This window comes from Siphateles boraxobius, unplaced genomic scaffold, assembly GCF_051911475.1.
Source record: "Siphateles boraxobius isolate OS27281-9 unplaced genomic scaffold, OSU_SipBor_1 5, whole genome shotgun sequence".
NCBI classification, from domain to species: domain Eukaryota; kingdom Metazoa; phylum Chordata; class Actinopteri; order Cypriniformes; family Leuciscidae; genus Siphateles; species Siphateles boraxobius.
Genome location: NW_027509141.1, coordinates 997,883 through 1,025,635, shown reverse-complemented (window position 1 = coordinate 1,025,635; position 27,753 = coordinate 997,883). Strand labels below are relative to the sequence as shown.

General features: G+C 42.2%; 1 protein-coding gene across 4 annotated transcripts; it reads left to right on the top strand.

Moving 5' to 3' along the window:
* Positions 1 to 59: 59 nt before the first annotated feature.
* drc4 (dynein regulatory complex subunit 4) lies at positions 60 to 27,753 on the top strand. 4 transcript variants are annotated; one of them, XM_077204365.1, is made up of 11 exons: positions 60 to 77; positions 1,168 to 1,257; positions 1,338 to 1,535; positions 1,638 to 1,844; positions 9,387 to 9,441; positions 10,125 to 10,330; positions 10,618 to 10,785; positions 10,933 to 11,019; positions 11,335 to 11,544; positions 16,867 to 16,932; positions 26,508 to 27,753. In XM_077204365.1, the coding sequence occupies exons 2-11, from the start codon at positions 1,243 to 1,245 to the stop codon at positions 26,655 to 26,657; spliced, it is 1,362 nt and encodes a 453-aa protein (XP_077060480.1). In that variant the 5' UTR covers positions 60 to 77; positions 1,168 to 1,242; the 3' UTR covers positions 26,658 to 27,753. The 4 variants fall into 4 exon arrangements, with proteins under 4 accessions (XP_077060480.1, XP_077060479.1, XP_077060478.1 ...); XM_077204364.1 differs by lacking the exon at positions 60 to 77 and adding an exon at positions 454 to 541; XM_077204363.1 differs by lacking the exon at positions 60 to 77 and adding an exon at positions 835 to 949.

Sequence of the window (27,753 nt, the reverse complement as noted above, 5' to 3'; positions counted from 1 at the left end):
CGTAGTACCACATTCGACTGCTCCAGACACGTCGGCGCACCCGCCATCTTGGAACGGTCAGCGTGTCGTCATTCACAGTAAGAACAAGACTTTATGGGACTTTGAAAATAATAATTGTGCCGCAATTAGCTGTGAAACCACCCATATTTAAATTCCCGAAGAAATAGGATAACATTCACAGGTTATATATTTTAAGATTTATATTAACTCAATATTACAGTTTTACTATGGTACTTTTTTTTTTTACTTTTACTATAGTAACTTTTTAATGTCGTGTTAGTTTAGCAAAAATCATCTGCTTTAGTCTATTGCCGATATAGATATTCGTCTGACTGCGGTTAGATGCACAGTCAACTTGCTCTCGAGTGTTTACGGACATGTTTGACGTTCCAATATGGCAGACGGTAGTTGTCCACATAAATACATACGGCGCTGCCATATTGCGGAGGGCAACATTCCCGTACCTCTCATTACGAGAACTGAGAAAAATGACTGCTTCGTGTGCTGCTTGGGGCTGTACAAATCGCCACACAGAAAACAGGTCTCGGGGAATTACCTTTCACAAACAAGGCTGAAATTTTTTTTCTGGTTGTATTTGGCAATTATATAATTAGTAATAGTAACGTACACCACGTACAAACCACTGAAATCGGTTGATAAATGTAAACGTTATTATTATTTTTATCCAGGACAACCGCAGCTCAGCTGTTAACACTTGCCTTTGTTTACAGCACAGTCTTGCCCTCAGCAAAATGGCGGACGCGTTGACGCATCGCAGTCAACGGTCCAAAGCGGCCAATAGGGCGTCTGTATTTATTATGTCTATGGTTGCCCATAGAAACAACCATTAATGAGGTTTCTATGTATATACTGCTATGCGCCTAGCTTTCATGTCGCTAGGAAACCGTTGTTTTCATTTTAGGCGGTGATAACACGTTCACAAATAATGGTAAGCAAATATTAAATAATAATGAAATTGGACTTGTGAAATCGTTCATTTATTGTTAGAAGAAATGTAACCGGGGATAAATAAAGCTTAGTATCGCTGTTGTTGTTGGTCCAAGGGTGAGACGCTAGCTCATCGGTTAATACAAAAGCCAAAGTCTGATAATGTGCAAATTGAAATGTATTATATGATGTATGAAACGTTATATGTTCATATTCCAGCCGCCAAAGAAAAAGTCCAACAAGTCCCCAAAGGGCAGAACTCCAACAGTAGTGGATGGCTTGTCGACAGAGGAGATGTCCAAAGAACAGGTGTGATTTTCTCATATTTAGAGTTGCTTTTCTCTGGAATTTGTATATATATATATCCCCAACTCATGGGTGTTTTGTAGTTGGAGGAGCACATTGTGCGTCTGCGAGAGGAGCTGGACAGAGAACGAGAGGAACGCAACTATTTCCAGCTAGAGAGGGACAAGATCCACACATTTTGGGAAATAACCAAAAGACATCTGGAAGAGAATAAGTGCGAGCTGAGAAACAGAGAGCGTGATCTGGAGGAGGCTGAGGAGCGCCATCAAGTGGAAATTAAGGTATTGAGAAGAGTCCTGTGGTGAAAATTAATTTTCTCCTCAATTAATTGCATGTGGGCTTATAATGAACACTTTGTGTGACATGAATCTGTTGTTGTTCAGGTTTATAAGCAGAAGGTGAAGCACTTACTGTATGAACAGCAAAACATGCTGTCTGAGGTGAAGGCTGAAAGTGTTGTCAGCACCAAACAGCTGCAGAAGGAGAATGCTGTCCTCCAGCATCATCTCCAGAAGGACATGCGCAACTTGAAAGTTGACTTAAAAGAGCAGGAGCTGTCCAGTGAGAATATGCTCAAGAGCATTCATCTGGTATGTGCATGATTATAATATTATATAATCAGGGTGCGAATTACACATTGGCCTTTATGGGGGTTGACTGACTACCTTACAATGCAACTAGGATTATATTAGAGGTGTGATGATCCACTTAGCTAACAAGACGATAGATGATATTGGGTTCAAGAGGAGACATTTTTAACTAAGAAACATTATATTTAAGAAATATTTAAATATTCAATGACAAAAATGACTGGAAAATTTGTTTTTTATTCAACTGAAAGCCACAAAATGCAAAGCAATGCAGGTGCATTTTACTTGTCATTTAACTAATCTAGGGATTTCACTAGCACAATTTTTTGTTATGGAGTTATCAATCAATTATTTTGACAGTTAATTGAGTAGTCAGATAATATTTTTTTTGGTAATAAAAACAGACTTAAGTGAATACCCTTTAAAATGACTCAAAATAAATATGTAATAAGAATGAGGCAGTAATAATTAGTTTACATAAAGTATCAAAAGCAAGTAATTTTATGGTGCTCTGTCGTTTTTGGTCATACAGATAAGAGGAATGCATAATTTAAAGGGTTTACTTGTATTTGTGTACACTCTCAATAACAACAAAACGTTGTGCTTTCGTATAATAAAGGCGTTTTCTGCCATCTTGGTCTCCCTGAACTGCAGTGCGTCACATAAATTAACCCTAAATTAGCTTATATTTGCCTCACAGACATGAGAAATATCTATAGAAAGCTTGAAATGTCCACTTTTAAACGAACCAATTCGATTCAAAAACAAATACTCAATGCTTATGTAATCCGTATGAAAGTGCATTACTCTCTAAAGGTGCATCCACTACTGCGGAAATGACGAGTCGGCATCGTCAACTTCATCTTTGCAGCCGACACTGGCACAGAAAACTAACTTTTTTTTTTTTGCCAAAATATCTTTATTCAGATTTTCTTTATGTAAATACAATCACAATCTTGTTAATACAGATTTACATTTTACATTTACATCTATTCATTTAGCAGACGCTTTTATCCAAAGCGACTTACAAATGAGAACAATAGAAGCAGTTAAACTAACAGTAGGACAACAATACGTAAGTGCAATAACCCCTCTCAGTTTAACTTTAGTGCATTTTTTTTTTTTAAATAGAATAGAAGAGAAGAGAAAGTGTTAGTACTACTGAATCAAGTGCTGCCGAAAAAGATACGTCTTCAGCAGTTTTGTCCATGCAAACATAATGACTGCATTACATGAAATTAAACCCATTAAAAGACAAGAATTAAGCAGGACTAATACAGTGAACAACGCTTCTCTCTTCAACATAGGTCATAAAGCATAAAAATAAAAACATAGCATAACATATAATCTATCTCAAAGTATAAATTTTTCCTTTTTTATTTAAAGTGAAATTTAAATTTAAGCTTAAATTGTGGAACTACAGGTTTCCTTGTCTCAAAAGTCCAAAGAATCATCTATCAAATCTAAGTCTTTAATAAAGTCTATGAAAGGTCACCAAATCCTATCGAATAAATGTTGTTTAGATTTCCTAATGTATGTTATTCTCTCTAGAGGGAGGCTGGACATAATCTACTTTAACCACTGGGTGGCGCCGGGTCTGTCAATGTCATATTTCTGTTAGCTAAGCTTATGGCAAGCCGTCTGAACATTTAATCCTTAAAACCTACTAGTATCTATTTTTATGCTACTAGTACTTAATGGAATAGATACTAGTATTTAAAAAATAAGTACTAGTGCCTATTCTTTAGATACTAGTGCCTATTCTTTAGGTACTAGCGCCTATTCTTTAGATACTAGTACCTTTTTAAAATATACTAGTACTTATTCATTAGATACTAGTACTTATTTCAATAGTGCTCTAGTAACTATTCTTTTGTTACTTTTACAATTTGTCATTTTTGCCATTGACTTCTATGGGGATCTGTCATTCAGATATCAACTATTCAGTTCTGACTAGTATCTTACTCAAGTATCAAAAGTAAAAATCAAATGTATCCGTTCATCCACATTTTAATCAAGTGGTCTATAAAAATCCAACCTACTTTAAAACCTAATCTTTTTCATAAAGAATATCCAAAAGTAATCTTTAGCGCGTAGTACTTCTACGGGAGTTTGCACATCAAGTTGAAGTACAACTAGCCACAACTGCAGAATCTCGAGGTCATGAAAAGGAAGACAATGAAAATTTAAGCTCTTATATTTTCGCATTCTGTTGCCACAATTCGGAAAGGCACAAACACGAACCATTTCTTCTTCACTTGTAAGCAACTCTGATCTTAACTCGTCGCACATGATCAACGCTCCTCCCACCGGGACATTGTTTACCTTTTCCGGCTACAGCACGGGACTGCAGCGCGAGACTACAGTTTGCCGTCTAAAAGACTATTTAGGTGAGTTGAAACAATGGCTAAGTTGCTAAACGTATCTTATTCACATGTAGGGTCCCTGTTCATGTTGGACAGACATTTTAATTGCATTTTGTGTCTGTTAAGAGGCTCAAAAACGCTCTTTATGTCCATGCCCCCATAGCTGCCATTTTAGCTGGGTGGGAGCTCTGGGCATTCGCGGTCGCAGCCTCCGAGTAGCAAGCACCAATCCGGTTCGTTTTTTTTCTATAGTCAGTACTCACAAAGGTCTAACGATCAAGATTAACTTAAAAATTGCCCGGAGTTCTCCTTTAAGGGTGTTGCATATAATCTCTTAAACGGGTTCTCTTAGGTAAGGGAAACATTTAAGTGTTTCACGAAAGCGATCCTGGATTCACCTTATAAAAGTCTGTTGTTGCCATAGATACGCAAAACACTAACACTAGCAATTTCGCAGTTTCATCAAATAAAGTAGGCTAGAAAATCGAATGGAAAAAGAAAACAAAAAGAGAAAGCCTAATTGGATAGAGGAGAAATGCATTCTTCTTGATGAATGTGATAAAAGAAAACATTTTGAAAAGCAAACTAAATCCCAATGTAACTGCTGCTGCTGCTGCAAAAAAAAAAAAAAAACAGAAACAGGGGGAAGAAATAACGGAACAAATCAATGCAATGAATCTTGACGTGAAGAGGACGGTTCAGGAAGTCCTTAAAAAATACGAAAACATCTGGTGGTCGCAAAAAAAGAGTTGAGCTCTTTCTATAAGAAAGAAGCCAACAAAACAGGTAAGATTAGGCAAGACTACGCTTTTAAGATTGTATGCACTGCACCTGTGATGAAGAGTCAGAGGCGTTCGGATCCATGTGCAATCACTTTAATGATGAACTCAAACAGACAGAGAAAGCACAGGGCTGAGAAACATACAGGGGCAGTCCAAACTCGGAGAGGTTACCAGGCAAGGGTCGTAGGCAGGCAGCAAACATTCATAGAGTAGACGGGGAAACAGGCTAGGATCGAGGAACCAGGAATACACGGAGATTGGAAGAATGCTCAGAGTTGCACGCCGTAGCAGAAACAAGACTTCGCAGGGAAAAAAGGGGAGCGAGGTCCAGATAAAGGAGACTGAGTGGGAACAGGTGGCAGTGATGATGGAGATGAGACAGGGATGGAAGGAGATGATTAATGACGGGAGTGATGGGAAATGAAGTCCTAGAATTCAGGAGAGAGAGATCTGGTGAGGCCAGGAGAGGGCGTCGTGGAGTTTGGCCAGTTTGGTGAAGAACTTGGCGGTGCGGAGCATCTCCAGTGCAGCGGGGACCAGTGGCAGAGGATAGCGGTACTTGACCATGATCTCGTTGAGACTGCGATAGTCAATACAAGGGCGGAGACCTCCATCCCTCTTTTTGACAAAGAAAAACCCAGCTGAGGCAGGAGAAGTGGAAGGAGTGATGAAGCCCTTAGCGAGTTGTTCTTCAATGTAAGACTTCATCGAGTCGGTCTCAGTTTGGGACAATGGGTAAACTCTCCCACGGGGCGGTTCAGCTCCAGGAAGAAGCTCAATGGCGCAATCCCAAGGTCGATGAGGAGGTAGTTGAGAGGCCTCTCCCTCACTAAAGGCTAGAGCAAGATCATAGTATTCAGTGGGCACCCCAAACAGGTCAGGATTTTCAGAGCGGCTGGAAACAGTTTCAGGACCTAGGACAGCAGGTTGACAGTTCGTTAAACAGAAAGATGACCACTGGATTACCTTCCTCTCGGGCCACGAAATGTAGGGGTTGTGCTTTTCCAGCCAGGGGAAACCCAGAATCACAGGGTGCAGCGGTGAATTTATGGTGAAGAGTTGGATGGTCTCCGAGTGCTGAGTGCCGACATTAAGGGTTAACTGCTGAGTGACATACTGTATCTTGCCTGATCCCAAAGGTCGCCCGTCTAATGCTGCCACTGCCACCTGGGGTTCATATGGATTGAGAGAGAAATTATGAGCTTTAGCGAAAGCGAGGTCAATAAAATTTCCTGCTGCCCCAGAATCAATCAATGCATTTACATTTAACAATCCCTTCATCAGAGCAGAGAGATACTTCTAAAATAAGAGAATTAGGGAATGAACACAGGAACTCACCGCAGCAGGCTCAGAACTGGCAAAGGGATTTTTAACGACCCGGTGTTTGAGCGATGTGCGTTGCACTCGCATCAGATTATCTAGGCGAATGGTTAAATCCATCAGCTGACAGAGTTCTCCCCTCATCCCGGCAAGCCAGTTCTCCCTGTAAATCGGAATTCAGACCCTTACGGTAGAGCAGTTTCAGAGGATCCTCTCCCCAGCCTGTCTGTGCAGCAAGTGTGCGGAAGGTGAGGGTGTAATCCGCCGCTGAAGATCCTCCTTGATGAAGAGACAATAGAAGCTCGTCCGGTTCCTCTCCGCCGGCGGGATGCTCGAAAACCTCTCTGAATTGGACGAGAAAATCATCATAAGAGGGAAAACGAAGGTGACCACCTGCCCAAAGCGCTATCGCCCACTCCAGTGCCTTTCCAGTCAGCAGCGAGCAGATAAAAGAGACCCGGCTGTCGTCGTTTGGAAAGAGGTGGGATTGCTGGTTAATATACAGGGTGCTTTGCAGGACGAAACCCTTACAAGTTGCTGACGAGCCGTCGTATTTGTCGGGTAATGATAAACGAGGATTATTGGAGGCAGAAACGTTACTCACACTGGACGGTGGTTGAGCTGGAGGTGCAGTGGTTTGAGCAGCGCCGTCGGGTTGCGTCGTGAGGGACCGCATGGATCTCACCAGTTCCTCGGTAAGTGAAGTTAATTTCTCAAGCTGCTGTTGATGAACGATCAGTACGGAAGCTTGATTGGTGACTTCTGTGGTTAGACGATGTAAGGTTGCTGGATCCTGAAGTGGCGAAGTCTTCTGTGATGAAGAGTCAGAGGCGTTCGGATCCATGTGCAATCACTTTAATGATGAACTCAAACAGACAGAAACAGAGAAAGCACAGAGCTGAGAAATATACAGGGGCAGTCCAAACTCGGAGAGGTTACCAGGGTCGTAGGCAAGGGTCGTAGGAAGGCAGCAATCATCATAGAGTAGACGGGGAAACAGGCTAGGATCGAGGAACCAGGAATACACAGAGATTGGAAGAATGCTCAGAGGTGCACGCCGTAGCAGAAACAAGACTTCGCAGGGAACAAAGGGGAGCAAGGTCCAGATAAAGGAGACTGAGTGGGAACAGGTGGCAGTGATGATGGAGATGAGACAGGGATGGAAGGAGATGATTAATGACGGGAGTGATGGGAAATGAAGTCCTAGAATTCAGGAGAGAGAGATCTGGTGAGGCCAGGAGAGGGCGTCGTGGAGCGCATTGTGACAGAGCCCTCCCCCCTGCGAGCGGCTCCCGAAGCGAGGACCTGGACGGCGACGTGGTCTTCCACGGGACTGGGAGCAGGACGATCAGGGTGATTCTGGTGGAAGGTGGCGAGAAGAGACAGGTCAAGGATGTTTTGAGATTTTTCCCAGGAGCGCTCCTCCGGACTGCACCCCTCCCAGCCCTTTAAGGGAAATTCTAAGGGTTTATGACGTTTCACTTAAAGAAACCCTTAAGTAACACTTAAGGGTTTTTTTCTGCAACACCCTTAGGTTTAAGGGAAACATAAGGGCGAACTTAAGGGAAAATTACACTTAAGGTGCTTTATGCAACCGGGCACAGATTTTTTCCAATTATAACAAACAAATTGGTGGAACAGAAATCAAATTCTTAAGAAATAAAGATCTTATTTTATAGTTTTTAGCTTTCATCAAATTTGACCTACATGAGAATCACAAGGTTTAGGAAAGGATGCAGAAGATACTGAGGAGGAGTAACTACAGGTTTTTTTTAAAGCATACATAGACCAGAGGGAATAGCTCACATTACTGTAGCAAATGGTATTCTTTTGGGTTTATTGGTTATTTGGAAAGAAATTCTGAATATCTGAACAAAAGACCTTGCTTATTAAACAACTGCTCCACCAAAAATATACCATTACTGAACCATGATGATAATTGATGTGATATAATTTAGAACAAAATCAGGTCATAAAGTTCGCTTTGGCTAGCTGTCGAAGAACGAATTAATGTGACGTCATTTCAAACAAAATCAGGCCAAAACAAACTTTATGACCTGATTTTGTTCTAAATTATATCACATCAATTTGTTCTTCGATTTGGCTTGAAGGATACAGTATTTGAGCCTTTAGTGTTGTGGAAAAGTTCATGTATCTATAGCCTTCTGTTTTTATCTTCTGTGAGATCTCTTATTTGCTACTCAACATCAGCAAATGCATGTGCTAAATGTATGCATATGTCACATCTAAAGCTAATTGTCGTTATAGTTTCCAAAGGCTTAATTGTGTTCTAACACAGTTTTGTACCCTACCATACTAGTAAGTGATTAGAAAAACAGCAATGTTTAATAGGGGTTGAGTAACTATGACATATTGACATATACAGTGTATTGTGAAAAAAATTAAAAATACTATATTAAACTCTGGATCTTTAGGGAATGTTAGGCTACATTTGTAAATTGGTGCAGCCTCTGTGGGGTTGAATAATTTTGTTTGCAAGTGTAAATCCTAAGTAACTGTGCCCTCTTTGTTCTATTTCTCTGGCTCATGGTGTCTTCTCATTATTAGTTAACTATATTTATTCCTATCAAACATTTTATAACACACCCTGTGTGTAAAAGTCTTTATATTATTCTCAGTTTAAATAAAATGCTACCATTTTCTTTCTGACAGCCAATTATGATTCTGTAAGAAACAAAACGCATTTTATTTCAGTGTTGCTGTTAATGTTTTGTATATTTCAGCAAACAGTTGGCTTTGTACATTGTTTAACAGCATTAAAGACGACAAACTTTATCATTCAACTTAAATGCGGAAATTTATTTTGAACACTTGTTCTTGCTCCGTCCATGTACATCATTGAATGAACAATGTTTTGTAAGCTTATTTAAGTCAACTGCTCAGGAAATGTTCATGGCATGACTATGACCCATTACAGGGTCGCCAGCCCAACACAGCACCCCCATTACCCCCCCCCCCCCAGCCAATTCGCACCCTGTATATAATGATTACAATGACAGTTACATTTCTGATTTACATTTCTCATGACAATTAACAAAATTGTCTGTCAACAGAAACACGCTGAGGAAATTACTGATCTGCGAACTGATTTTGCCAGACAAGTACGAGGTGAAATCACTTTCTTTATACATTTAAATGGGCTAGATTTTAACAACAGTTTTTTTTTATAGAACTACTTTTTGAGAAGTAAATAATACATGTAAATAGTTTTCAGTCTCAGGCTGCAATATGCTGTATGCAATTTTATATTTATCATTTATATTTATATATATTTATCATAAATCTTACATTTATATTTCATTTGCCTCTTTTATACGTTATATACAAATAGAATTGAACAGCTTGAAGCTATTTTGTGTAAAAGCCCTTCCACACAAGACGCAGCAGTTGCGAAGGTCTAGTTCATTTTCAATAGGAGATGTGTGGAAAGCGGCAAAACGTGGGCAGTTTCGCTGGCGGCGTTGAGGCAGCGCACTAGTGCTGCTCGTGCACCAAAAATGCTGGCACTTTCACGAGCACAGCTCGGAAACGCTTCATTTTACAGTACAGTACTTACAGTGTACTTACCTAGAAAGTACTGGGTAATATAAGGTAAGTACATGGGTTAAGGGTAGGTTTAGGGGTAGGTTCAGGGTTAGTACCTAGTTATTACCCAGTTATTACCCAGTTATTGTAATTACTATTAGCAAATATTCTTAGTTAAATACATACTGCCTGTATAACACAGTATTTGTATAGGCAGTGAAGGCTTGCTTTAATGATTAAAAATGAGAGTGAAAATGTTGTCACAGAAATTGGATCCAAATATGAGAAAAGGATGCAGAAGCTGGGTCAGGAGGAAGAACTAAGACACAAGACAGAGATTCATGAGATTGAGGAGCGAAAGAACAGCCACATCAACATGCTTATGAAGAATCACGAGAAAGCTTTCAAAGACATCAGAAACTACTTCAATGACATAGTCTACAAAAATCTGGACATAATCACTTCGCTCAAGGTGAAAACGCACACGTGAACACATATTTCTCCGTATTAATTATAAATCAAATAACATAGTGTCTCTCATAGATCTGTTTTTTGTAACTTTATTCATAGTCATCATTGCATTGGCACAATTATTAAATCTACATTTATGTATGTGGTAATCAAGCTATAAAAAAGTATAATACTGCAGTGTATAAATGCAAGTATGTTTGTTCCTTGGTGTCATGCTACCAGCTGAGGTACAGGAAGTGATTATTTGTCAGTTCTTATTTATTTTCTCTTCTGATGGAATGTGTGCAGGAAGAGTTAAAGGACATGAAAAGGAAGGAGGAGAAAATAAATAAAGAGATGGGGAAAGTGCTTAAGCAGAATAAGGAGCTTAGAGAGCCAGCACAAAAGGCCAAAGAGGAAGTCGCAGAGCTTCAGAAACAGCTGGCCAACTATGAGAAGGACAAGAGTGCTCTAACTGTATGTTCAGGGTCTCAGTAAATTTAGTAATTCTAGTGTATTGTACTGACTGTGAACCGTGGCATAATGTTAAATGTTAATTATAACAAAAGTTTTAATTTATTTTAGTAATGTATGTAAATCTTGTTCTTTGTGTTCTGCTGTCAGAGAACGAGAGCTCGTCTCAAAATACTTGAAAGAGAATTGAAGGAGCTTAAGTGGGAACATGAAGTGTTGGTGCAGAGATTTACTAAGGTGATTGGAGGAACAGCATCAGACCTTTTAAAACACTGATCTATCATAATGGTGTTATGACAACTTACAAGGGTGAAAAAACATATTTCCTCTTCATCTTGATAACATGCCTGCCATGACATAACAAGAATCTCTGTTTGGTGTACACACTGTAATACATATCAGCAAAGTAATTATTAATTGTATTTTTTTGTTTTTATTGTATTTTTCTACAACATTACTATACTGGATAACAGTTGTCTCTTAAAGTTTTTATCTGTTCATAGTGATTCATTGGGACTGCTGCAAGTGTAAGAGCTAAAGATTGTTGTGCAGGTTCAGTCGGAGCGAGACGAATTGTACAGGAAGTTCACTAAAGCCATCCTGGAGGTTCAGCAGAAAAGTGGCTTCAAAAACCTGCTGCTGGAGCGCAAACTGAGTACACTCAATGATACGCTGGAAAAGAAGGAAGCCCAGCTCAGTGAGGTGCTGTCTGTTTCCAACCTGGACCCTACTACCCTCGGTGTGGTCACCCATAAACTGGAGGTACATTTATATAGTAGAGCTGCCCCCTAATAGCTGATTAAGCGCTAGTCGACAAGAAGAGGCTTAACCGACCAAATTTTAATTAGTCGTCTAGTTCCAGAAAAAAAACTCCATAGGAAGTGGTGAAGTCACAGTCTGTAACGAACAGATCGTTAACACGGCTGGTCCATGTAGTAATTACAGTATGCCAGGCAGTAAATCCAAATTTTCGCCTATTATTCACCGGCCTCAAATACGGCCTATCATATGAAACATTGAAGTAGTAGCCTAACATTAACCAACATTAGCTGTAATGTTAACCTGGATAAATGGGCTATTATTTGACGCATATCCAAGTGTTCATGCAGAGATAACGTCTCGGTTATGTATTTAACCCTCGTTCCCTGAGTAGGGAACGGAGACATTACGTCGGATGACGACGAATGGGGTTTCGCTTAGAAAGCCTATCAACATCGAGTATTACAAAACGAGCCAATCATGCCACCTTCTCGGCTGTCTTCCAGTGCCCTGCGTAAATCTGAGATCCCTGTCATGAGACTGGCACGGCCGAAGGACTCCTATATAGCACAGGAATACCAAGGTACACTTGGGAGCATAACCCATAGCTTAGAGGAATATGCAATTATTGCCAACCCGGAGGGGGGGGGGGTGCTTAGAGAATACACATATGACCCGGAGGGATGCATATGGAGAACACTGGGGTGTCCAATATTTCAAACCCAGGGGTGGCAAGGTGGCTTGCCAAGGGAAAGACACAGGCTCAGAGAGGCTTACAGTGGAAATACACATGTGGGGGTCGCTCAGGGGAGGGACCATGCACACGGGAGGCACCTAGCCGACGCGCAGGCAATAGACACTGGCGCCAACATCAGGAGTGCAGGAGGAACTCAGGGCTTTCGGGGAAGCTCACCTGAGGAGAATATCGCACGTATCCAGTCCGTGGAGTGGAATGGCGAGCAAGCGAAGACACCTGAGCGTGTCCAGTACTAGCTGGTTGAAGCGAGTACATGAGAGGACACAGGCTCCACTCGGAGATTCTAGAATCTGGCGAATGTGTTCGGTGTCGCCCAGCCTGCAGCTCTGCAGATGTCTGTTAGCGAGGCGCCATGCGCTAGAGCCCAAGAGGACGCCACACTCGGGGTGGAGTGGGCAGTCACACCAAGGGGGCACGGTCGACCTTGCTGCTGGTATGCCAAAGCAATGGCGTCCACTATCCAGTGAGACAACCTTTTCTTGGAGAGAGCCTTCCCTTCAGCTTCCCACCATAACAGACAAAGAGCTGGTCTGAGGTCCTGAAACACTGCGTTCTGTCTACATAAGCGCAGAGAGTGCGTACTGGACAGAGCAGTGCCAAGGCTGAGTCTGCCTCCTCCAGGGGCAGCGCTTGCAGGTTCACCACCTGGTCCCAGAAGGGAGTGGTAGGAACCTTGGGCACATATCCAAGCCGGGGTCTCAGGATCACATGAGAGTAGGCCGGCCTGAATTCCAGGCACGCTCCGTCAACGGAGAATGCGTGCAGGTCCCCCACCCTCTTGATGGAGGCCAATGGAACCAGGAGCGCAGTCTTCATTGACAGGAACTTAAGCTCCTCCGATTGCAAAGGCTCAAAGGGAGCACTCTGCAGGGCAGTTAGAACCAATGAGAGGTCCCAAGAGGGAACAAGAGGAGGGCAAGGAGGATTTAGTATCCTCGCTCCTCTCAAGAACCTGACGATCAGGTCGTGCTTCTTCACAGACTTACCTTCGATGGTATCATGGTGTGCGGCAATAGCGGCAACATAGACTTTCAGGGTGGAGGGAAACAGCCTTCGCTCCAACCCTTCTTGAAGGAAGGAAAGCACGACACAGATCGAACATCTCCGGGGGTCTTTTCGGTTAGAAGAGCACCAGTTGACGAAGAGGTTCCACTTAAACGCATAGACGTGTCTCGTGGACGACGCTCTAGCGGAAGTGATGGTAGCCACCACCGCTGGTGGTAGGGTACTCAAACCTGCCTCGTCCCGTCCAGGAGCCACACGTGGAGGTTCCAAAGATCGGGACGAGGGTGCCATAGGGTGCCCCGTCCCTGAGAAAGGAGGTCCTTCCTCAGGGGAATCGGCCAAGGAAGTGCTGTCGCGAGGAGTACAAGTTCGGAAAACCAGGTCCGGGTGGGCCAGTACGGCGCAACCAGAATGACCTGCTCCTCGTCCTCCCTGACCTTGTGCAGGGTCTGCGCAAGAAGGCTCACTGGGGGAAACGCATATTTGCGGCCCCGCGGCCAGCTGTGCGCCAGTGCATCCGTGCCGAGCGTGCCCTCGGTCAGGGAATAATATAGGGTGCAATGGGTCGAGTCGTGAGAGGCAAACAGATCTATCTGTGCGTCCCCGAACTGGTCCCAAATCAGCTGAACCGACTGGGGATGGAGTCGCCAATCTCCCGGGAGGGGCTGAAGCCGTGAGAGCTCGTCGGCTGCACAGTTCGGGGCTCTGGGGATATAAATGTCATGAAGCGATCTCGGATGCTTCTGACTCCATATGAGGAGGTGGTGGGCGTGTTGCGACATACGGCGAGAGTGTAGACCACCTTAACGGTTGATGTACGCTACAGTGGCGGTATTGTCTGATTGGACTAGTACGTGTTAATTCTGGAGCACGGTCCGGAAGCGGCGCAGACCAAGTCGTACAGCCAGCAACTCGAGGTAATTGACGTGCCATAGGCGCTGGGGTCCTGTCCAGGAGCCCGCGGCAGCACGTCCATTGCACATGGCACCCCTGCCCGTGGTGGAGGCATCTGTCGTTACAACAACATGCCGGGAAGCTCGTTACAGGGGCACTTCGGCCCGTAGAAACCTGATGTTCGACCACGGGGTGAAGGTCTGACGGCAGGTCAGAGCAACTGGTACTCGGAGGGTGCCGTGTTGCCATGTCCATCTCGGGACTCGGTCGCGAAGCGGTCTCAAATAATGCAATCCGAGCAGCGTTGCCGCGGCTGCAGATACCATATGCCCCAGGAGCCTCTGAAAAAGTTTCAGTGGAACCACACTCTTGCCCTCGTACTGTCTCATTCAAGTCAGCAGTGACTGCGCACGCTCGCTCGTAAGCTGCGCGGACATGGCGACCGAGTCGATATCCATACCGAGAAAAGAGATCCTCTGCACAGGGCAAAGTTTGCTCTTTTCCCAGTTGACCCTGAAGTGGGGAGGAGACCACGCGAACTGAATCGCGTAGCCGAGCCCGATCGTCCGAGCGACCCAGCGGGACAGGTTGGGAAGCTCTAGCCAGGCTCCCAGCGACTGTACCAGCGGGGTCATACGAACCACAGACTTCCCATCGGTGGTGCAGCGAGGCGGAATGACTGGCCCAGACGTGGACGGCATAGCGGCCCGGTGTGGGGGCACAGTCATTGACCGCGCCCTGATAGAGGAGACCAGGGAAGGACGAACGTTCCACGGGGGTCTGCTCTGCCAGGGGACTGGCGACAGAGGAGGATGAGAGCGGCACGGTCCGGGGACAGCGCGCACTGTCATCCGGCTCTAGGACAGAGGAGGACGAGGGGTGCACGGCCCGGGGGCGGCGCACCGTGTTGTCCGAGAACTCTGTGTGCTCAGGGATGGATGTGTTATTTCTTTCTTTAACCACATTAGGGTGCTGCCGAATAGGCCGGCCTGGGACATGGGGGCGAGCAGCCGGGACCGCTCGGCATCCCGCATGTCAGCCAGGTTCAGCCATAAATGTCTCTCCTGGACCACGGCTGTGGACATCACCAGATCCAGGGAGCGTGCGGTCCCCTTCGTCACCCGGAGAGCGAGGTCGGTGGCGGCGCGCATCTCATCGAAGAGCCCTGGGTCTGTCCTACCCTCGTGCATGTCCCTTAGCATCTGGGTCTGATAGACCTGCAGAGTGGCCATGGCATGCAGAGAAGCAGCTGCCTGTCCCGCCACTCTGTAAGACTTCGCCACTAACGTAGACGAAAATCTACAGGCTTCGGATGGGTGCTTAGGCTCGCCACGAGAAGAAGCACTCTGAGGACACAGTTTCATCGCAACAGAGCGTTCAACCGGGGGGAGCCCAGTGTACCCACGGGCAGCTGGCCCATCGATGGCGGATGAAATCAACGAGCGGTCGCGAGAAGACATGGGAGTCTTCCAGGACTTCGAGATTTCATCATGCACATCCGGGAAGAAAGGCATTGGGGCAGGTTGCGGACGGGAACCAGCAGCTGCACCCAAAAACCAATCGTCCAGCCATGAGCGCTCGGGACAGGGCGGAGGGGTCCACTCTAAACCGATGCTCGCGGCCACCCGGGAATGCATGGCCATCATCTCTGGATCAGACTGAGCCACAGCAGTATTCACACCCGAAGATGGCAGCAGTGACGAGTCGTCACTTCCAGATGACTCAGACCCGCCTTGTGATACTGCAATCGACTTAGCGTCTTCCTCTGGATCGCCAAAGGAAACCCGCGGGGCACCCGAAGATGGTCCCGGGGTAATCCCCTGAACACTCACAGGTTGCAACACTGAGGAAGGTGCTGTGGGGCACGGACAGATAGTCGGCGCTTTGTTCCACACAGTCACCCTCAGATCACCCTGGCCACCAGCCGAAGTAGAGCCTCTCGTGGAGGCGCTAAATCGGGTTGTGGATGAGGGGGCTCTCACTCTTACGAGGTCATTGAGTCTCGATCGTAGTGTTGCGATGGTCATGTTCCCACAGAGAGAACATGACTCATTCACGAGCGCTGCTCTAGCGTGATCAATGCCCAAACACACTAGACAGCTCTCGTGCCCATCAGAGTCAGATACAAATCGACCGCAACCAGAAGTGCACGGGCGAGGCATCTTTAAAAAGACGTGCCGGGTGCAAGCTCTTTTGTGAGAGAAAAACTCAAGTCCTGAAGCGCCCACGGAGAAACACACTCACTGGCAAACCACGCACAGATAAGCAGGAAGTGTGCACTCACCGGGAGATCGCCGTCACACCAACACTGGAGAGTTTGCTCGTCTCGTAAGAAGATGACAAAATCAGAGATGGCTTAGGGAGTGAAGAATTACACTTGGCTCCGGAGCGAAAACATATCTGCATGTTGCCAGTGTCCTCCTTTTATACCCACGAGGTAGGGCGGTGTTACGCTATGCAAATCCCACAGACCCATGACATTTCTTTGCCATTGGCTCGTTTTGTAATACTCGAGGTTGATAGGCTTTCTAAGCAAAACCCTATTCGTCGTCATCCGACGTAACTCGGAGTGACAACGAAAGGGAACTTAAAATACTCAATTTTTGGTCATACAGATGAAAACTGTTTGTTAATGTGTGTCTACAGTTATGACTTTTATTTTTGTTTAGGAAGTTTTGGAGTCCAAAAACCATACTATAACAGACTTACAGTATGAAGTGGCACGAGTTTGCAAGGTGAGAAACTATTTCTGTATAATGCGCTGTATAGGGTATAAAGTGCCCCTATTATGGTATTTTAAAGTTTCTTAATGTTATTTTGGAGTCTGCTACAACAGGTTTACATGCATCCGAGGTCAAAAAACTGTTTCATTTTCTCATAATATACATTTGCACATCACCACATTTTCAGTGATTCTAAACGACTCGTCAGATGAATCAATCTCTCTAAATCGCTCCTTTCCACGAGCTACTCTGCTCTGATTGGCCAGACAGCTCAGTCTGTTGTGATTGGCCTACTGTGTACAGTGCACGTGTCGAACACAAAAATGGCCATTGCCATAACAACATCACCTCTGCTTGTCCTGAGGCTTTCTACACCGTAAACTAAAGACCATAATGAACAATGACGTCGATTTTACCAGATCAATCTGACCGCGAGTGTGATGATGAAACATTGAAAGAACTAGTTATTCAACCCGAACCTCCATCGCAAGGACGACTCGAGCAGGGCGTTTCTCAATGATACACTACTCAGTTTGAGGTACATTATGAGATGTTGCAACTGTAATTCCTCACCATCAGCATTAACAAGTACATGTCCATCAACAAACCGATTATTTTACTTGTACTTATTTATTTACTGAGTATTTTTCTAATTTACTGCGGTGAACATGTGGAAACTGTATCAGTGAGAACAACAGACAATCTGCATAAATAGACACAGTTTTAGGTCTGATTGAACTGACCTACTGAACTGGAACTGAATCAGTGGTCTACAACTGATTAGAATAAGTATTTCAGTAAGACAGTAATAATGTGAGTTAGCCAGTTAGCAGGAGACCAACACGATATAAAACTCAAAACTAAGTATTTTGAACACCGTCTTTCTAGAGCAAGCAATTTGCGAGTCCTGCATTGAACTCCAAGGTTTGAATAGCAGTCATCAGTAAAATAAAGGAAACACAGCAAAAGTTTAGGATTATACTGCTGTGGTATCGTGGTAAATATTAATTTTGTTACACACTACATTCCTAATCATCCCCATATATATATATATATTAGGGGTGTGCAAAGCAGCCGGTATTTGTATCTGTATTTGTATTTGTTGAGGGGGAAAAAGTATTTGTATTTGTATTCGAGTAAAATCCAAAATAGGCGTAAAAATCGAGCTTTTTTGCGTTACACTTCTAATTTACGTTATAGTGTAAGTATTCTTTAATTATATAAATCCAGCAATGAACATGTACCAAGGAACGTCATTGAAAAGAAAATAACATAACAGCCATTACCTCATCCATGGTTAAACCAACAACTAATAAAATACCATTGTGAACATTATGAATCCCACCACCACCCGTCCTTGTTGGAGGACTCTGAACAGACAGGGATAATGTATAGCGAGGCGGTTGATTATGAGCCTGACGCGAAGCGGAGGGGTCTTGAATCAGCTTGAAGGGTTTGTATTCGCTATAACAACCACCTCGCTATACATTATCCCTCTTACTACATGGCTACCTACCAAATAAATCAATAATTTGACTCAAAATATTGATTTAAAAAGGAGTTTATTGATTTAAAAACTATTGTATTGCTTCCGCTAAAAAAAATAGTCCGTTCCGTCTCTACGTTTAGAATCCATGGCAACGCTCTGTTTTTCGTGGCAACGGTGTGTTATACTTAGCAGCGGTCTGTTATTAAGAAATAACCATGGAAATAACAGACCGCATTCTACATTAGAATTCAACCAAGCCATGTAATAAAAACAAATAATTACGGAGCTAACAGAGCTACGTAAACAGAGCGAACATGAGAGCACCCGGCTGCAGACGTCAATAATGCAGCGTAATGAAATAATCTCCCGATCAAACTCCACTTCCCGAAAATTATAAACTGCCTCCGGAACCCAGTTAAGGTACAAAAATCTATTCAACAAAAATAGTAATGCAGTTAAGTGTTTTTTCGCTCAGCCGAGCCCTCTCTGTTGCTGTGTGGAGCAGCCTGTGTCAGTCACCTCTTCCTGAACGTCACTCACTCACTCGCGAACTGCGGTCTCGTGAGGAAACGCAGCTTTTTGATATAAAGTTTTTCTTGTTCCCGAATACAAATATTTTCTAAAGTATTTGTTCGAAATAAGTATTCGTAAAAACACGTTATTTGTGCCTTTCCGAATACCGTATTCGGGTTCGGCTTCACCCCTAATATATATATACACACACATTGGCTTCATCACTCTGTCTCCTCTCCACCAGTAAGCTGGTGTGTGGTGGGCGTTCTGTTGCAATATGGCTGCCGTCTCATCATCCAGGTGGTGCTGCACATTGAATGTGGTTGAGGAGATTCCTTGGCAGTAGGGCTTGGCGATAAAACAATAACGATAATTATTGCGATATAATTTTTCACGATAAAATGATATCAAGAGTTCGATAAATGTTCGATAATGTTTATGCGCCAAAAGCGGAACGAAACTCATTTGAACCGCACACCACATGGACCATTTATCCGCTCGGCTCAAAGTCCAAACGGCAGCGCGAGCTCACGAGAACCAAGCGGGTAATCCATCAGCCGGGTACTGAAGCCTCGCGGGAGCCGCCAATGTAGCAGAACTTCAACTGCTGTTAGCATTCCATTGGCTCCCATTCATTTTGGCGTCACTTTGACAGCGAATAACTTTACATCTGAGGCGTCCAAAGACTTCATTTGTCCATTATTTATTTCTAAATAAACACGACAATGTATAAAAGGCTCCATTACTTTGTATCTTAAGTTATGGCTCCGTAGAAGCCGTTTTTCTAAAAATAGGCTAACGATTGCGTCATAACCACGCAAATTTCTGTCGCACAATAGAGAAATTACCGTATAGACAGGAGGAGAAGCTCTCAGGCAATCTTTTACTGTCTATGAGGCAATCGGGGGACATAGAGGCATAAAGTCAAGGGAGAAGCCCATAGATAGAGAGTCCATAAAAACAACGGGACAAAATATTTCAACAACGTGTTTGAGGAATCAGGTGATTCAGATTTGTCTTGGCACAGCTACTAGAAGATTTACAACTGTCAGACTGTCGTCATGCTCAGTTTGAGCCTGCACAGTCGCTCAGCCATCAGACAGGAAGTGCAATAATCGGGCTTCAGTTTTCTCCGTTGAAATCAATGGGGTCGCTGTGTCCATTTCTTTTACTGTCTATGACGAGAACAGACGCGTTTACTCTGATCGTCTCGCTCACGAGATCCAGTGAGACGCGCTTGATCAGTGAAGAACACAAATGTCTCAGTGATTTAAACCAGTTTAAAGGCAGATGAAACAGCGCTGACAAACAGGAGAAACACTGTGCGCAACGATACAGTCAGAATCTGTATTGAAACTGAATCCATTTACCATGGATTGACTGTAACGTTAGCCTAGTAATATTAACTGCACCATGAAATGTGGGACATACAAATTGAATTGTATTATTAATGTAGAAAATGTATTAAAGGACTAATGGAATATAATTACAGTATTGAATAATATATTTAGGCTACTGTTTTTCATAAATACCATAGAAACCATAAAGTTACATTTTGCCATGATAGTGAGGTGCTATAGGCTATGCCTGGTTTTATCTGTGGTTATGATCTAAATGCATGATACTGGATGACCAATGGTTAATTTTAATAAAATTCAAACAGTCAGAAATTTGTTTTGTTTTTTAAGAGAAGTTACTGTTTTTTTTAATGAACATACATTTAACATAGTAGTATTAGCTTGAGTTAGGATGCAGATTTACTGTCAACTCACTGTCAGATATGCGTCTTGAGACAAACATGTAATATTAATATTGCAGCCTGCACTGCAAACTGTGCTGAGGATACGTGCCATCAAAGTCACTTTACACTAAACAATATCCCCCATTAGCACATGCAGAAACTAAGAAATATATTTTTCTATTCAGATATTTATTTTAAGGGAAAATAACAAATGTTTGAATGTTCTACCTCAGATTTGTGAAATGTTCACAAATCTGTGTATGTCCACGCCGAAATCTTTTGCGTGTATGTGTACGCCATTAAATGTCCGAGTGATTCCGCGTGTATGTGTACGCCGTTAAATGTCCGAGCGAAACGAAGCAAAATGTATATCTACATCTGGGGAGCGATCTTTTTTTTCCTAGGATGGTAGGAGAACACTCATAAATGGTATTAACCCCAGTGACGGGTAGGTTTAGGGACGGGGTTGGGGTAGGTCATATATCTATATATACATAATACAGTAATATAACGTTAAGTCAAAGGCGTTGATAAACACGCTGAAAAGCGATTATGCGTGTTGATAGCACGCCAAAAATGGAAATACGAATTGGCGTGTCATACATACACCATTTCATGAGATCAGTCTGCCTCGGCAGTGTTGCCAACTTAGCGCCTTTGTCGCTATTTTAGCGACTTTTCAGACCCCTTTAGCAACAATTTTTTTCTCCCAAAGAGCGACTAGTGACAAATCTAGCGACTTTTTAGACAAACCCCAGTAACCTCCAGATGTTGCCAGAACTGTTCGGCGAGCGCGAGCTCTTGCTTTCTCCCTGCCGTCACTCTCTCTAACTGCGTCTAGTTTGTTCAGTGAATGGCTGAGACGAGCAGCAGCACATTCATGTGTTGAGCGCCCGCCAGTTTTTTGTTTTTCCACGGACTTGTCACTTATCTGCTGCTCTTGTGATTTATATTTAAAGTTTTGTTTGACCATTTTAATTTCCTTTCTTTCGAACTCTCTCAATTCAGTTAATTTTACACATATAAAAAAATGTAGTCATTCACTATTCACTTGTTCTATTGTCTGACAAAAATAATATAGGAAATGAGAACAGCTTTATTGGACATTCGGCTATATTATATTATATCATATTATATTATGTTAAAATACAGAATGTGAGCATGAATTTAGAGAGAAAACACATTAGGCAGGCAGAACGACGCAATGACGTCATGAATATGCTAATTGGCGTATGACATTATCTAGCGACATTTAACTTTTAAGGAAGGCGTTAGCTACTTTCTTTTGAAAATAGTTGTCAACACTGCTCGCGTGTTGTCTCATTCAACATGGAAAAAGCGCAGAAGCACTTTGTTCCTATATCCACTGCCTACCTTGAGTTGAGTTGTTTCATTTTTGAATGAAAAGAAGGCAATATGTATTATTTCTTCCTTTATTTTACAGTTAAATTATTAATTTTGTATACAGGGATTTTGTTTTTAAATGTCGCAGAAGCACTTTGTTCATACATGAACTGCCTACCTCTTTGCACTTCAATAAAAAAAAGACTGTGGTATTTGGCATATTTGTATTTGCAGTAGTTTTTGGGGGGTTATTTTTTCCTGTAAAGATATTGAGATGTATATCGTATATCGAGATATAGCAAAGTATATCGAGATATATTTTTTGCTCCATATCGCCCAGCCCTACTACTCATACTTCTGAAAAAGTAGTTAGCTACACTACAAGTTACTATCAAAAAGTAGCTAGCTATATTTAAATGACTTTATTTATTTATTTATTTATTTATTTATTCACAATGGCATTGTGTATTACAAATAACTGAATTATTGTTAATGAAGAATGTTATAGTAAAAGATTTGGGATTTAAAACAATGTACTGAAATACAATTATGATTTAAACTATTTAAAGACACACAATACGCAAATATAGCCTATATCTCAAACCGACTGTCAAAGTGCAAAATTGCTACAAATGTAACCAATGGTTTAACTAGCAGCACATGCAGTGATGGAGCTCATTTACAACCTATTTAATTAGATCCCAGTCAGTCAGCGTTTTATTCTTTGGTTTGAACCTATAAAGGTTACACTTTTGTATGTATACTGAACAAAATTATAAACGCAACACTTTTGTTTTTGCCCCCATTCTTCATGAGCTGAACTCAAAGATCTAAGACTTTATGTACACAAAAGGCCTATTTCTATCAAATATTGTTCAATTAAATTATTCAATTATTGTTCAATTAAAGATTAAAACGCTGTCTAATTATAATATAAAAATAAGTATTAAAAGCACAATAATCCGCGCAAGAGACGGATTACATTTTCCCCAAAGATGTTAAGATGTCCTGTTTTGTATCACTAGAAATGAATTATAGCTGTTAAATATGTTTCCATGTGTCACTCTTCACAGTTCCTGGTAGTTCATGTGGCAAATGGCTGATTCAGGTTTTTCAAAAACAAAAAGTGCTTCACGCTGGGTCTTTTTCAGCTTGTCATGTTCCCCTGCATGTTGGGCAATGAAGTCAATTTTTTTTTCATGACTAAGCCTTTCAAGTGAAGAAATGCAATAGTCTTTTTCTTCCTTGCTGCAGAGCAGAGGCCGAAAGTATGGAAGTAAAATAATTAAAAAATTTTTGAAACAAAAAAGTTTGTTGAATTGCACTATTTGAGAAAATATGCATTGCATTAAATAACCCTGCTTACATTTCAATGCAAATTCAACATGGTTGTATATTTAAGCTGTGAATATTTCAATTAAAAACATTTCACACACTTTTTCATTATTAAAAATTCAATAATCCATATTCAACTTTTAGATTTCATTTCCAAAATATTCATTCTGTTACAACCTTTAATATTCGACAGGCAATTTTTGTGCCATTTTATTTCACTTTAAAAATTGACTTCCACAAATTCAGTGGTTCAAAGTCGACAGAATGACATCCGGGAACGGCAGGAATATCAATAGATTGCCGATTCATAATCTCCATAGGTATTAGTCGACCTCACCAGCAGGGGGCGCAAGCGACTGTTAACGAAGACCAGAGCAATGGGTAGAGCATTCATTCATAAAAACGGATGTACAGAAATGGAGCAAGTGGTAAGTATTTGTAATGATTATCTACTGATATTCCTGCCGTTCCCGGATGTCAAATGTTGAATTTTCTGTTGAATTTGAACCACTGAATCTGTGGAAGCAAATTTAAGCGAAATAAAATGGACAAAAAAAAATCCTTGTCGAATATTATAGTTTGTATTTTCAAACAGAATGAATATTTTGGAGGTGAAAGGAGAATATGGATTATTGAATTTTTAATAATGAAAATGTGTGTGAAATGTTTTGAATTGAAATATTCACAGCTTAAATATACAACCAGGTTGAATTTCAGCCCATAAAAGTGCAAGCCATAAAAATATTATGCATTAAAATGCAAGCACTGTTAATGTAATGAATATTTTTTCAAGCAGTGCAATTCAACAAACAAACAAATAAAACATTTGTCATTATTTTACTTCGATGTGAAAGGCCTTGTATACAACGCCTAGTTCTCATTCAACTGCTCGAAAAGCGAAGCCCCATTTTACAGCAGCAAATTGAAATGCATGTCACAGCGTGCCACTCGCTTACACAGTGACAGCGTAATGTTAGCCTTAGACATCATGCCCATATGGACCGTTCCCAACGGCTATTCAGCCATAAGGCAAACAAAACAGGAAACACTTTGGGAGTTTCGAAATTGTCAGCTGGTTGAATTCTACAGGATTTATTTTCAAGAAACATGTAAACTTGAATTATTTTATAGTTGAGGTATTTTGAGTTCCCTTTCGTGGGAACTCCTACGTCTCGTCGGAGGAGTTTCCAACAAATTGGGATCACACTAGGGAGACCAACTGCCTTCGAGTGAACTAAAACGAGCCAATAAACAGTGGAATGCAAGATTTACACACAAGATGTGCGCGCCGCCTACCAGTGCGGGTATAAAGCGGAAGCAAGCGCACACACATTTGCTTTTTGCTTCGGAGCCGACCGGTTGTGTCCTCTGAGTGAATGAGTTTCAAGAAAGTATTTTCTTCGTGCTCAACGAGTCTGCTCTTTTTCTGGATCTCTCTGTGTTGGTGTGACGGCGCTTCAGTGATCTTCGCGAGCTCCCGGCTGCCGGTTGTGATTACACGCTATCTAATTCTTTCAAAAGAGCTGTTTTCACAGCTGGTATTCGGTTGAGTGCACACAGCGGGCTTGCAGTTTCCCCGCTGTGTTGCCGCGTTGATCCCTGCGTGCTTCAGCACAATAAGAGAGCATTCTCTAAAAGAGTAACACGGGTGAAAATCGCGTCCTTTTCAGGATGATGTTTCATCCGTGTGTTTCTGGATGCGGTCAATATCTGCCGCCGGTTGATGGTCACGATCGCTGTCTCTCGTGCTTGGGCCTTGCGCACGCTGAGGCAGCGTTCGTGAACGAATCATGTTCTCACTGTGGGAACATGACCGTTGCGATGCTTAGGTCGAGACTAAGATCCCTCAAACGAGGGGGAGTCCCTTTGGAGATTCCCCGATCTAGTTCTTCTTCTGGTTCACTTCAGAAGGCTACTTCGGCTTATCCCATTGGTGGTCTGAGGGTTACAGTGAGGAATGTCCAGCAGGGTGAAAGACCCCCACAGGCTCCTCACTCCTCCGCATCGCTGCCATTGGAGCCTCCGGAAGAGCGCACTGGGCCATCTCGTGTGGTCCCAGTCGTTTCCTTCAGGGCTCTGCCGGAGGACCAGATGTCGATCGCTGCATCGGAGGGAGAGCGTCATGTTCTGGAGATGATGACCCGACTGCGTTGCCCCCTTCGGGTGTGGTAGCGTTAGCCGAGCCGGATCCGGAAATGGTCGCTATGCTTTCCCGGGCGGCCGCGAGTGTCGGGGTCCCAAACGAGTTAACCTTGTAACTGACGTAACCTCGGTTCCCTGAGTTGAGGGAATGAGACGCTGCTATCATGCCGTGTTACTTATGCTCATGGTTTTTCGTGAGTTGCTTTTTTAGTTGACCGTTCCTGAGGAAATGTCGTTCAGCACTGCCTTATATAGGGAGTGATCCCGCCCTTAATTCGAGCACTTGAAGGCCATTTGCCATTGCAGTGCTAGAGCGTTATTCCAATCAGACTTTTCGCAATAGCATCATCTCTCACGCAATGTCTCGATCCTTCATCTCAGGGAACCAAGGTTATAAAATATAAAATATTAGCAGAGTTTACACCACAACTATAACGATATCGGCACAGGCAAACAATATTGTTGGAAACACTTTTGGAATGTTTTTTTTTTCCAGCTGATGAACAAAAACATTGACAGCCAATCAGAATCCATCCAGCTTTAAAGAACTCGAGCATTTTAAGTGGCAGATGACAAAAATGCAGCATGTGCATAAAATAAACAACGATATTGTGCACTGGTTTGGATGATACAGTAGTTATCTTTATAGTTATCGTTCTTGTTGTGAACGGGCCTTTAGACCCTATATGGTGCCTCAAATGTTCCTGTCCAATCCATGCTATGCCAATGACAGAACATTAAACAGTTTGACACTTTTTGACACTTCCATTTGCTGCTTTATCAGATCTGTTGACAGGAAATTCACAATTAACAATCAATGTGTGTGTGTGTGAATTGGTCTCAAACTGTAATAAAGATGTTAGAATAAGACGGGAACCTAATTTGTCTACGAGAATGGATGTTGAAATGAAAGTTTAATCACTGAAATCTGACTAGATGTTGATTGTGACAAAGACAAACTGCCTAATATACCTACCCAAAATATCTGTAGTGTTAAGTGTAGTTGTCTGTTTCTGTCCACAGGCCTATAATGACTTGCTGAAGACTTCTGAAGCAAAGCTGCGGGCATTTGGGATTCCTGTGGAAGAACTGGGCTTTAAGCCACTCGAAAGCAGTGTTGCTGGACAGAGTCTTGGTCAGGGCCCTGCTGCCCTCGTTTCTGTTCCAAATTAGCAAAAAATTAAAAAACATTTTATCTTGATAAAATGATCATATCTTATTCAGATCAAACATTTTGTAAGATTTTTTTGGTAACACTTTATATTACTGTGATTTATGTTACATGTACTAATATTTAAACTCTAAACCAAACCCTTATCCTAACCCTAACTCTAATAGTAAAGTACATGAAGTTAATTAATATTACTCTGTACTTATATATATAATTACACTGTAACAAGGACATCTTTTATTTTTATTTTTTGAAAAATATCAATAAGTATTCTACAATGTCCTTAAAGTGATAGTTCACCCAAAATTAATACCAAAATTATACATTCAAAACCATACATTCGGTTCTTAATCCTGTGGTTAGTTCACTTCCTGATGTGAATCTTGACATGTGTACACAATTTTCTGAATTTTTTGTTCAGATAATACAGGATATTAGATCATATTAGATCACACCTCTCTCCTCTTTACATAGATCACTCTAAATTGGTCCTTACATCCAGTAGCTTTACAAACCTTCAACCAGTGTCTTCATCTTAATTACTTAAAATAATTTCTCAGATGAAATTCACGTTCTGTCAATCAGATGTATTGCCTGGACGTCTGTTTAGAGAGGTTTTAAACTTGACTTGACTTAATATTCTGTTTTTTAATCTTTAGAAAAAAGGTGAAATTTTAGGGAAACAATATAATATGATATATAATACTGACAATCGATTAAAAAATTAACTAATTAAGTCAGTCAGTCAGTCAGTCAAATGAAATCCAGCGCCAGGAAGCAAACCACAGTTTGCAGGATATCAGCACCCCTGTTATAGAGAAGAGGAGGACTTGCACAGTTAGTGATGAACATAATGATACTTGTGAACCCGGTCAGACTAACCAGCATAAGAGAGAAAAGAATCTAAATTAGCGTTTAGTTGAGAACCTCAACTTTCAGCAGCCAGATTGTCGACTACCACCAATCAGAGCATACATGGATGACACAACAACCATGACTACAACAGTCGGCAAGGCAAGTTTATTTGAATAGCACATTTCATACACAATGGTAATTCAAAGTGCTTTACATAGAAGAAATTAAAATAATCAAAAGAAA